This window comes from Onychostruthus taczanowskii, unplaced genomic scaffold (genome assembly GCF_017590055.1).
Source record: "Onychostruthus taczanowskii isolate IOZ18803 unplaced genomic scaffold, ASM1759005v1 scaffold66, whole genome shotgun sequence".
NCBI classification, from domain to species: Eukaryota; Metazoa; Chordata; class Aves; order Passeriformes; family Passeridae; genus Onychostruthus; species Onychostruthus taczanowskii.
This window is the reverse complement of record NW_024504344.1, coordinates 4,160,927-4,172,953: the sequence shown is the minus strand read 5'-3', so window position 1 is coordinate 4,172,953 and position 12,027 is coordinate 4,160,927. Positions and strand designations below refer to the sequence as shown.

Here is a 12,027-nt window from a genome sequence, read left to right as displayed (position 1 = left end):
TTGCTTTCAACACAAACCATCCTGTGAGACTGTGATTCTGTGATTCTAAAAAATAACCTTTCCTCCTAGCTCATCTTCCTGCTTTATTTAGAGGTGAGAGATGCCCCCTGCATTCATTGCGCAGAAACAGAGCCACGAGTCCTGGATAGGGAAGATGTGTGCTAATGTCTTTATAAACAATTCCATGGGTGAGGGCATGGATATTAATGTCTTTGAAATGGGTCTTAATGTCTCTTTTAACTTTAAGGATTGTTCCAGAACCCAGAGAGTTTGACTCCTGAAACAAGGGGGTCTGCACAAGCCTGAGTTTCTGAACTTTGGGGTAAAATGCCAGGTTCAAGGGGAATGTGGGGTAGGTGGTTTGGGAAGGCTGCACCTTCCTGATACTTCAGGCAATGGGGAAAGGAAGAGTGCAATGTGCAGCTGGGAGTTTGGGATAAAAGAAGGATGTGCTCTCCAAAATCCAAGAGAGAGAGAGAAAACCTCACGGACTGTGCCCTGGTGTACTCTCTCCCTCCATTCAAATAAACTTGCAGGACTCCTCTGTCACCTTTTCACAGCATGATTTTCCAGACATCCTGGCATTTCTCTGATTCTCTAAAGTACAGTGATCTAAGGCAGAAAATGTTTCCATCCTACAGATGAGTGTTTCATCTTCCTCATGATGGGAAGAAGGGAGGCAGACACTGATCTCAGTGTCTGGAGCTGTGTTAGGGGAGGCTGTATTTGGAAGAACCTCAGGAAAAGGTTCTTCCCCCAAAATGTCATTGAGCACTGACCAGGCTCCCCAAGGACTGGTCACAGTCCCAAGACTTCCAGAGCTCAAGGAGCATTTGAACAATTCTCTCAGGGTTGGGGTGGGATTGTTGGGATTGTCCTGTGCTGGGCCAGGCGTTGAGCTGGGATGATCCTCGTAGGTCCCTTCCAACTCAGGATATTCTCTGGTTCTCTGGTTTTGCTGTAGGATCACCCTGGCTGTGTAGGATGCACCATAAGGCTGGGTCACCTCTCCAGTGAGGATTCTCTGCATCATTTTGGAGGTGCTGTTGAAGGTTGGAGTGCGAGCTTCAGACAAAGTTTGTTAGAGAAGCTCCCATTGAGTCATAAGTTGCAGAGAGGATCCCTTTGCTTTCTGAACTCCTCAGAGAGGAGCCTGGGGGCAGTTGGAACCAGGATTATCCCCGGACTTTGTCAACAGTCTGAGTTTTACAACTTTGTCCCTCGGATTTTAATGATGGCAAATCAGATATATGTCCATGAAAACAGATTATTTCTTATGATAAATGATTAGACAAAAGAACTCAATCAGAATTATTATTATTATTTACTATGCAGCATAAAAGCTAAAACTAGTATTACAGTATCAGATAGGATAGTGCACTAAATCAAAGCAATATTGAAGAAATCATGTTAAATCTACCAATGCAAACAATTATTAGAGGTTGATGTAACTCACCCAGGCCAATGACTGAGGGCAAATCTTTTTCACTCAGCCTTGAGGGACATCCCTGGGGCACATCCTTTACCTAAAGGATGAATGTCCACACACACTCCAAAGAGGAATAGGTTAAAAATGTATGAATATGTGTTTTCATATGTGTGAAAACTGGGCTGGACTTTTGTAGCTTACAGGGGCTGACTGCCAGTCATGTGCCAAATCTCTGCCTCACTGTCAGGGTGTTGGTTTGAGGCTGTTGTGGCAGATGGGTTTTAACACAATTCAATACTAAATCCCAGCACATGGTGCCCCTCTCAGCCCACCACTAATAGCTTGAAAAATACAGCTTTGTTTGAGGTTTTTGACCACGTTCCAGGGCAGAACTTCATGCTACAGGTGCCCCCCCTCCACAGACCACAAAGAATCTCCACTGGATTTTCTCTGTAGTTAAACACCTTTAATAGGTGGAGAAAAGGGAATAAGATCCTTAGGATCCATTGCTGTCCCTGTGGGCAATGCATGAAGTTTTGTCTACATATATTTGAGGTTTGCTGGGTCCTATCAGTTCCCACTGCCACCAGTCCTTCACAGAATCCATCTGTAAGACAGGAAGGAGATGTCCTGTGGTGCCAGTCTCCCTCTGCATATTCGATGCTCCCTTTTGCATATCTGTCTCCAGCAGCAATGGAATAAATGTAAATGCAGCTGCTCAACCTGCTTAAGCCACAGATCCTGCAGCTCAGTGCTGTGCTCAAAGTACTCTGATTTTTACCTCTTTTTGGATAAGAAAACTGCAGTAAATATTGCAGCAGCTTGTGAAAAAGACAAGTTTTGAGTTATGCTGAGCTATGTGGTTTAATTCTTGCCCATCCTACTTGACCACTCTTAAGTGCAAAAATGACTCCATTGCTGTGCAGTTGCCCTGTGCTAAAAAGGGGGATTCTGAATCTAATGATGTTCAAACCACTACAGCAAAGGTATCTTTGATCTGTACCTGAAAAATGCATTATTGCTCTTCCATTAGGGATCAGGTGAAAATAAAATAAGCCGTATCTTGTTTTATGAGTGGAAATGGCATTTCCTGCTGGAGCTGGAAAACGAAGCTCTTTGGGATTTTTGTGAGTATCGGCAGGCATGGGGAGGCAGAAAACTCCTTCCCTTGCCGGTGTTTGCTCTTGCACTTGGGGTCTGATTATTTTTCCACTGGCTTGGCCATTCATCAAGAGTCTCAAAGAAGCAGCAGAGGCAGAAGTTCAGCTCCTTCCCGGTGTCCCTGCGGATGGAGGGGGGGAGCAGCCGCCGCCGCATCTGCCTCTTCGCAGAGCTCCTTTTAAAACTGGATAAATAAATTAGAGAGATGATCGTCCAAAGAACAAACTGTGAGCAGCTGGGGATCAGGGATTCGCTGGACCGTGCTCCTCCAGCAGAGGAAACAGCAGCCACGGGGATCTCGTAGGCAGCAGTTTGGCATCTCCTGGATTATTTAGTGCTTTGTCTTTGCAGCATTTGTGCACGCAGAAATGCTCAGCAAGAGATGTTTACCCCTCCTAAGAGATGCCCTCTCTGGTGTTCACCCTGCCAGGGTTTGTTTTCAGAGCAGAGCTGTAGACAGGTAAATCTTTTACTGTGTTTGGATTTTAGGTGCTTGGCAGCTCCACAGATGGAGTATTAACTTACTGTTGTGTGGAGGACTCTTTTGAGAAGGAAATTTTATTCATGAGAGACACCCCTCTAATTAACTTCCACACTTCCATGGGGAGCAGAATATAAAGACAGATAATAATACTAATAATGCTGTTAATACTAATAATAAAAAAAAAACAACAAAAGCAACATCAACAGCAGCATATCTTATTACCATTACAAATTAAAATAAAATACTGCAGGAAGCAGTGTTTTGAGATGGCTTTTTTTTTTTAAATTAAGATCTTAATAGCATTTAATGTAAATTAAATATAATCATTGTCTGATTCCTGAGCGCATCTCTGAGACTGAAGAATAAGAAGTTAATTGTGCTGACAACATAGTGGGAAGTGCCAAAATCAAGCACCAGCATGTTGGTTAAAGTGCATTTTGAATTAAGAGCTGGAAGGCAGAACTTTTATTTTTTTGTACTCTTGCTCCCACTTATTTTTCCAGCAGAGTAAAGTTCGTGCCCAGCATGAATTTATTACGTAAGATATCTAACATAAAATTTACATTACAATGCAAATGAAGAAGGCTTTATTTAACTTTAGATATTGGGAAGGATCAGATGCAGGAGCCTAACAAGCCATTTTACTTTGGGGATGGGGAATTAGTGGTATGTAAATCCCTGAGTTATTCTGTGGGCAGATAATTTAATGAGGTCTGCAAAATGGATGTCAACTCCAGCATCTTGCTTTCCGTTGAGAGGAATTAGGTATGGAAATCTGAGATTTGAATCTGCTGCTTGTAGAATTCATGCATTTGGTGGCAGGATATACTTGATTAAGAGATTGGGGATCAAGCTGACTGTGCACTCCTCAATGTTAGCAATGTGACAGGATTCAATTCCCAGCTCCCTCTCTCACCATGGCAGTGTGGAATACCGGTCTGTGATAGATATGACCTCTTCCATCTCAAATTAAAAGTGATGTAATTGCTCAACTGTTGTGGTGGGTCCTGGGATCATCAGTAAATGAAGTGTGTTTTGGCAAATTAACACAGAAATTGTATCTTAATTTAAATCAACAGAGGTAATAACTCGTTATTGGATCTAGTTTTTTCTTTACCTGGGATTATTTCTCCTTCTTGTGTGGTGCCAGAGGAGTCCATGACTTCTGTGTGAGTGTTCAACCATTGGCACACGTCTGAATTCCTGTTGTGCAACTAAGAGGTGTTGTCTTCATGTGTACTAAGCTTTCACTTGCAGGTACCTTGTATGAACTGAAGTGTAATTTTATTTATTGGGAGGGTGGGGAGGCCCTGGCAGATGTTGCCCAGAAAAGCTGTGGCTTCCCCATCGCTGAAATTGTCCACAGCCAGGTTGGATGGGGCTGGGAGGAACTTGGTCCACTGGAAGGTGTCCCTGCCCATGGCAGGGGGTTGGAAATGGATGAGCTTGGAGGTCCTTTCCATCCCAGGCCATCCTATGATTCCATGAGCCTGGACAGCTTTCCCAGCTAAGCTGTTTGCACAAAACCATTGAAGTGGGGAAGGAACTGCCAAACTTTGGATTAAGACCTCAACAAGAGAGGTCTCGATGTTTTTGTAGTTAAGGTTGTGTTTGGTAAAAGCTGTTTGGGGACTGGTCTTGATCTTCAAAGGAGGTGCTGGAAGAGCTGACCTAGCTCTCAAAAGAGGTGCTCTCCATCAGAACTGACAGAGAAGAAGGAAGGAGCTGAATGGACAGGACAAGCCATGGGTCTTCAGGACTGAGGGACCATGAATAGACATTTTGACATTTTTTAATCAAAGATTCAGTTCAAATCTCACCACTCAAAAAAAAAAAAAAAAAAAAAAAAAGCACAGACAAATTAGTGTTTTCGATACAACTGTGGCTCATGCTTGTGTGTGTCCTCAGAGGGAGAAAAAACATCATTTTCTCCAGGTCTTTTCCAGGTATTTCTTGAGGTTTTGAATGAAACCTCGCGGAAAACCACTTCTTTCTGACTGAAAGGATATGAAGTGCTCTCTGGAGAAGCTTAGAAGCCGAGAGTGCCCTGTTGACCTTAGAAAGCTTGAGAACTACTGGACTGAGCTAATATATACCTTTGGGAAGCATTTATGTCTCTTCCCACTTGTTTATATGATCCCAAGAGCTAGGCCAGCAATCAGTGCTTACAAGGAATAATGGTACTGGAATTTGGGGTGTAAAAAGGAGGGAGACCTGTGACTGGAAGGGTGGAAGGGTGGCTCCATTCCTGCCTGTTTCAGTGCTGGTGAAGCAGCTCTGCACCTTCACATCCCCAGTGCTTTCCTGGAGATACTGTGTCATTAAAGGGTGGATGACCAGGGTAAGTGAATTTGTCCTGCTCAATTTCAGATTTCTCTCCTGAGAACAATATTTTTTCTGGGCAAGCCATCAGGCAACTCCCCAGTCCTGTCTCCTTTTGCTGTACAACCCTTTCTTGAAAATTTGCAGTAGCAATCATCTGTGATGGCCTTGTTCCCTGTCCACCCCCTGTTTTCACCTCATCACTTCTCTTTGAATGGTTCACAGGCGTTGTCTTTGTGCTGACAGCAGGAAGAATATTTTGGGCAGCTCCTTCCCAGTATTTCCTTCTGGCTTCCACTGCTGGTCAAGACCCAGGACTCCTGCAGCCCTCCTGAGCCTCTGTGTGCTGCTGTTGTTGTGTTGTCTCAATTGCTCTGCAGCTTGATAGATTTCTCCAAGTGTCTCATTATGCAATTAATTTCAATTGCAATTCCCATCATCTCTTCTCTTCTGCAGGCATGCCACCCAGCAGGAGACTAATAAAACCATCACGACTAGCACCAAAGCCATCAAGCAGCTGTCTGAGGTTGTCAGAGGCTCATCCAGGGTATGTGTCAGTCAAGATGCTGTTGGGGGAGAATAATGGGTTTTGTGGAAGGAGGAATAATGAAAATAAGAAGTGGCAGTGGGTGCTTTAAAGCTCTTAAGCTCTGTGTTTTGATATATCTTCCCTTCTTCTCAAACAAGTGTAGTTTTCACTTATAAATGACCCAAGGGAAAACAGCTGCAGACATCAGTTCCCTTCCCAAAACTGGATCACATAGAATTGGAAATCAAGAACTTAGCAGCAAAGCCTTTGGCCAGTTCATATTTATCTCAGGGTCTCAGTTTGGGTGAAAATATTGCAGAAATCCTCTGGCTTCACGTGAGTGTGGCATTGGTTAAAGACTCAGTCATGGGGTGCAGGTGAGTTTGGGAATGTGTTAAGTGTCTGGAAAGGCCAAAGCCATGGAATATATCTGGATATGACACTGCTTCAGTGCTGTGTGCTAGTGAAAAAGGCAGCATTGGGGGTAGATAAATACAGGCTGTGGCCAAATCAGAGCAGGACTTTAAATGAGAATTTACCCCTACTCTAAATTCCCATTTATCCCAGAAAATTCCATCTGTTTTGTGTGCAGACTGGGCTGTCATCTCTAGGTTCAACTCAGCATCAGTGTCACAGGGTAAGAATGATCCCCATCCCATTGTCCCCAGTGCAAGGACTGGACAAACAGAAGGTTTTGGACCTTCCAACAATGATTTTATACCCAAGATGTTACTGTTGACTTGGCATCATGGGCAAGAACACAAGCAAACTGTGGGGACCAGATTCCAGCTAGAGAGTTAAAGGAGAATTTTCACCCACATGACATTCAGCACCTGAAATGAAAATAAGGACAATTTTACTTGATTTTGGTTACACTCTTGCTTCCAGCATCCATATAGTTTCTAAGTCAGGAACTTCCCTGAGTTCATGTTTTATTTTCTTTCACTACCTGCCATTTTCCAAAGTCCTGTATTACTTCAACCTGTTCTCACTGCCTTTCCACCTAGAAATAAGACTGCTTTAAACACACAACTCATCTCTGACCAAGTGGTTTTTACAGCCTGGATTTATGGCACTTGCCAACAGGCAGTTGAGATAAGGATTTAAAACTTGGATCACCCGAGGCCACCTTTATAACCTGTGAAGGACCATGTGCAACTCAGCCTGCCTAAAAAAAAAAACCAATGGGTGATGATCTGCTCCAGAGGATGGGGAGGGGAGCCTGGAATGACTGTTTCCACATGTAGGCATCAAGATTAATACAAGAATAATTTTTAACATATTGCTTTGAATAGTGTTGGATGGAGGAACAGTTTTGTTGGTTTTGGTTTTTGGTGTTTTTTTTTGTTTTTGTTTTTGTTCTTGTTTTCTTGCATAATTACTTCTGAGCTTGATGAAACAGAAGATGCTGCCTTGGAGATATGGGGATCTGGACTTTTTTTTTTTTTTTTTTTTTTTTTTTTTTTTTTTGTTTTGTTATTGTGCTGATCCCCAGGCTCTATTTTGTGACATAAATTGGGTCCAAAGGGGAATCAGGCAAGGTCACATTAAACTCAATTACAGTGCCACACAAGAATGTATTATTTGCCCTTGAAGCCCATGGGGACTCTCAGGAGAAGAGGTTTTACTGTCTTGCGGACAAAAAATGCAAAGTTGAAGGGAAAATATTTAAGAGCTGAAGGAAATAGACACAAAAACCATTTCAGTAATATAAGGAATAAACTTACTGCTCTCTATTACATTGTATAATAACTTTTTTCTGCTCACTGGTCAATTAATTTAACTTTTTTTTCTTTAATTCTTCTTTTAACAGTAGAAAATTAGTAATTAAACCTACAAATTTTGATAGAAAGCCTGTAGCCACTGCCCCTTACATAGAAGAAATTGTTCTGGTGGATATTGGCTGCTGGTCAGTAAGTGCCTCATGGAAATCTGGGTACCACTGCAAACTCTCCTCCCATAAAATTACTCACAGCATGAAAAGCCTTACAGAGCTTTATAGTTAGTCCTCAACAATCCATTTTTCTGTGGATTGTTTGCATGCACACACAGAAAAAAAAAAAAAAAAGTCTTTTTTCCCCCCTTTCTTCCTTATTTTCCACAAGTAATGCACTGCCAAGGAGATGCAATATGGCTCTTTCTCTGACTTCCCATAAATCTCCAAGTGCTGCTGGAGATATTGGAGTCAGGATGCCCAGCTGAGCAAATTGATAGTATTGCAGGAGCAAAGATGCTGCTCTAAGTGGATCAGTGTGCCACAAGGCAGGAGACTGAAGAAAATGGCTCTTTTAGGGCTTCATTCCAAACTAACCTCAGAGGATGGAAATAGAGAGGTAGATCTGGAATTCCATTTTTTGGTAGGGTGAGTGCTGGAGCAGGAGATCTGCTCTCCACGGTGACAATCTTCTCTTATTTTGCATGTGGAACAAACATACGGTTTATGGACCTTTATCTGTAGAATGGGAATAATGACACTTGCCCTGCTCGAAAAATGTTTTTAAATCTTTAGATGAAGAACTGGGATATTCTGTGTGTGAAAATACTGCCATTAAAATTAAAAAATGTTTATCCCATCCTTTATAAAATCTACTTTTGTGATCCCAAGCAGTTTTCTGAAACAGCTGAAATGGCTGGAAAGTGAACATTTCTGCTTAGTAGCTTTAGTGTAGACTGAATTTTGTTTTTCTTTCTTTTTTTTTTTTTAAGGTGATATGTCACTTCCTTGCAGCATTTCCCACTGTAAAATCTGGACATGTGAGCACTGAATATGTGAAATCTGAAATCCAGGGTGTAGAACTGTCCTGGGAGAACTGTTTGGGTTTGGTCATTCCCTCTGAGAGCAGAGATTTGGAAGCATGTTGGATTCTTACATAGGCTGTGCTCTTCCTTCTAAGAACACAGGTAGCACTAGGGGTTTTTTTAAACACTAGGGGTTTTTTAAAACATAGATAAAACCCTTGCTGGAGCAAGCTCCAGCCATAAAGGCAGTGATATTTGGATTCATGTTTTGGAAAACATGAAGATAAGCTGGTTTCTGACAGTCAGACCAAGGAGAGGGGCTGTTGTGTTGTGGCTGTTTGACTTTTCAAGTCCAGTAAATTTCCCAAATAAGGTGAACAACTCTATCATGATTTATCATCTGGGAAAAGAACATTTTGTAGAAAGATCCCTTCAGTTATTTTCTCCAATGCTCTATTGAATATTCAAAGTGCCATTTTTTTATTTAACCTGGCCTGAAAGACCAAAGCACCACATTTCCTGAAATAAAATCCTATTGCATCCTGGCAGCCCCAGTGTGACTGATTCTTTTAGGATACCATTGGTACCCACCTTATTTATTTGGTGTCTCCCACCAGGACAATTTCCCATGGTCACAGACAGAGCCTACTACAGGATTTATCTCTTGACAGATCTGCTAACCAGCCTTCTTTTATTCCCAATACAGCAAGAAAGGCTTCAGCTGGACAGGCTGAAGAACCAGCTGTCTGATGCCATCCAGAGATACGGAGCTGTGCAGAAGGTGAGTATCCCTCCTGCTTCCACTGTCCCATCTGGGAATCTGGGAATGTGTTAAGTGTAATCTTAAGAGCATCTCCACAGGGCTGCTAGTGAATGGTTTCCTCCCCCTTTTCTTTCTTTGTCAGTCAAGCAATCATAGTGTCATAGAATTTAGGTTGGAAAAAACTTCTAAGATCATCAAATCCAGCCATGCACCTGAACCATGTCCTTAAGGGCCACATCCAGACATTTACTGAACACTTGCAGGGATGGTGTCTCCACCACTTCCCTGGACAGCCTTATCCAGTGCTTGACAAGCTTTTCTCTGCAGAAATGTTCCCAAATACACAATCTAAACCTCCCCTGGGGGAGCGTGATTGTCCTATCCCTTGTTCCCTGGGAATGGACATTGACCCTGGTTTTGCCCTCCTGTCAGGGAATTGTAGAGAGTGAGGTCTCCCTGGAGCCTTCTTTTGTCCAGGCTGAGCCCCCCCAGCTCCCTCAGCTGCTCCTCATCAGATTTGTGCTCCAGCCCCTTCCCCAGCTCCTTTCTCTCCTCTGGACACGCTCCAGCCCCTCAATGCCCTTCTCATTGTGAGTGGCCCAAAACCGACCCCAGGATTTGAGGTGTGGCCTCCCCAGTGCTGAGTTCAGGGGGAAGTATTTCCCCTGGCTTAGCCATGACATTATTTTGGTGTGCCTCCACTCTTAGGGGAGAGGTGATTGCACAGTTCACCTTTTCTGCTTGCAGAAAATGTGCAGGCAGCACAGATAATTCAAGTGTTATCCCACCTTCTGGCTCTGCTTTGCTGTTTGGCTGTGCCAGAAAGTTTCCAGGCACATCTTGTGGTTGGGATCTGTTGGAATGTTACAGAACGTTTTTCCAACAGGGATCTGTCACCAAGATCAAGCTGTTTAATAAAACAAACAAAGCCTAAACTCCAGTTCCTTCATTAGCTTCTTGCTCACCCTCTTTACCCTGGGGAGGCTCTGCTGATGAACAGATTTGCTTTGCTTTTAAACACTGTAGTAATGACTTAAATTTAGCATCCCCAAACTGCATCCCTCCCTGGCAGTGCAAGTTAGGAGATATATCTGGATTAATCAAAATACAACCTGGACAAACTCTGGTGGCTTTGGTATATCGCTTTAATGAGTCTGACGCATGCCTGCAACAATGGGAAGGATATATTGTAATTACAGAGGTGTAATGAAATTTGGCTGGCAACATGCACTTAATAATGTGTCTCTATTAGAAACACTCTGGACTGATTGATTTCCAAGCACTTGCTGCCTGTGCCTTAAAAATTAAATAAATAAATGGATGTACATAAAATTGCAGTTCAACAGCGTGTCTGTTGTGTAATAGAATTGCATCATCTCTAGTGCTGCCTCATATTTTAAATTATTTACCTGTCCTATTCAAGCAACTGAGTATGGGATCTTTAAATGAAATTATTTTATGTGTTAAATGAGAAGTTGGAATTATTTGGGTAAGGAGATCCACCCCCACGTATACACACACACACATCTTTTTTATGCTTTTTTCCCCCCTAATGTTCATGAGTACAGTCCATCTGAACTATACAGGATTGGATTTCTTTTATTTTAAAAACTGTCATCAATTCAGAAGTGCCAAAATTAACCACTGCAGTTTGTGAATGCCCGGCTGCGTCGGGAAAACAATCTGAGTGATAAATTGCTACTTATCCACGTCCTGGCTGTCATTCCCTAAATGCCTGTTTCAGTTTTGATAACCTTGTCATTCTGGAAGCTTTGAAGACTTTTAATGCTTGCAAGACTGAAGTTTTCAATGCTTTTATACTCCCTTGTTTTTTTTCCTAAAGAGTAAGAGCTTTCTCCATGTCCTTTTCTTTAGAAAGTAGAAGAAAATAGCTTCATATGTCTCTTTCCCTAAATATTTGGACTCTTCTTATCCATTTTCCCTCTGAATTTTTTTTCTTTTCCTTTTAACAGAAAATAGCAGAGAAATCCAAATCTTTGCTTCCTACTGGGCAGAGAAGCACCAAACAGGTAGGTTCATGAGTGTCTCTGTGTTTGGAGGTAAGTACAGTGCTAAAAAAAGCTGTTTTTTAACCCCACTAATGATGCTGAAGAGCTTGGAGCTCCTCCACTGCCTCCACTGAAACCAGTGAGGTGATTTTCCAATAGAGATGTGTGATGTCTTTGGAGGTGGGAGACAACAGGACTCAGGGAAAAAGACTTATGTAAAACCTGTTTAATTATTCTCTGCTTTTCTGTCCTCATGGGGCTGTTTTTCTATTCTTGAGGGGAGTTTTGTCTGCTATGAAATATATCAAAAAGCAGTCCTACACACCCTTTTCCTGGAAGCTGGGCTTGTAGGTGTGGTTAAATCACATTCCAAGGACAATTTCATAAAAGAAAATTAAGAAGAGTTTTTATCAAATCTGTCCCCAGTTTTGAGAAGGATTAGGTATTCTGCTTTCTTTGGCTACACTGCACTGTGGTTAACTACTATATACATATGCAAATTGAGCCTTTTTCTTCTTTTTTAGCCCATATTAGGAAATTTTTCAATGAATAAATACTATATAGAATCAGAGTATATATATTTATTCTAAT

At 42.2% G+C, this 12,027-nt stretch overlaps 1 protein-coding gene across 1 annotated transcript in view; it reads left to right on the top strand.

Annotated features, from left to right (window-relative positions):
* TSNARE1 (t-SNARE domain containing 1) overlaps positions 1 to 12,027 on the top strand; it is a 453,856-nt gene that overhangs the window by 195,836 nt on the left and 245,993 nt on the right. The window contains exons 8-10 of the mRNA XM_041420840.1: positions 5,853 to 5,943; positions 9,371 to 9,445; positions 11,401 to 11,457. Coding sequence (XP_041276774.1) covers positions 5,853 to 5,943; positions 9,371 to 9,445; positions 11,401 to 11,457 — 223 coding nt within the window. The remainder of the gene's footprint in view (positions 1 to 5,852; positions 5,944 to 9,370; positions 9,446 to 11,400; positions 11,458 to 12,027) is intronic.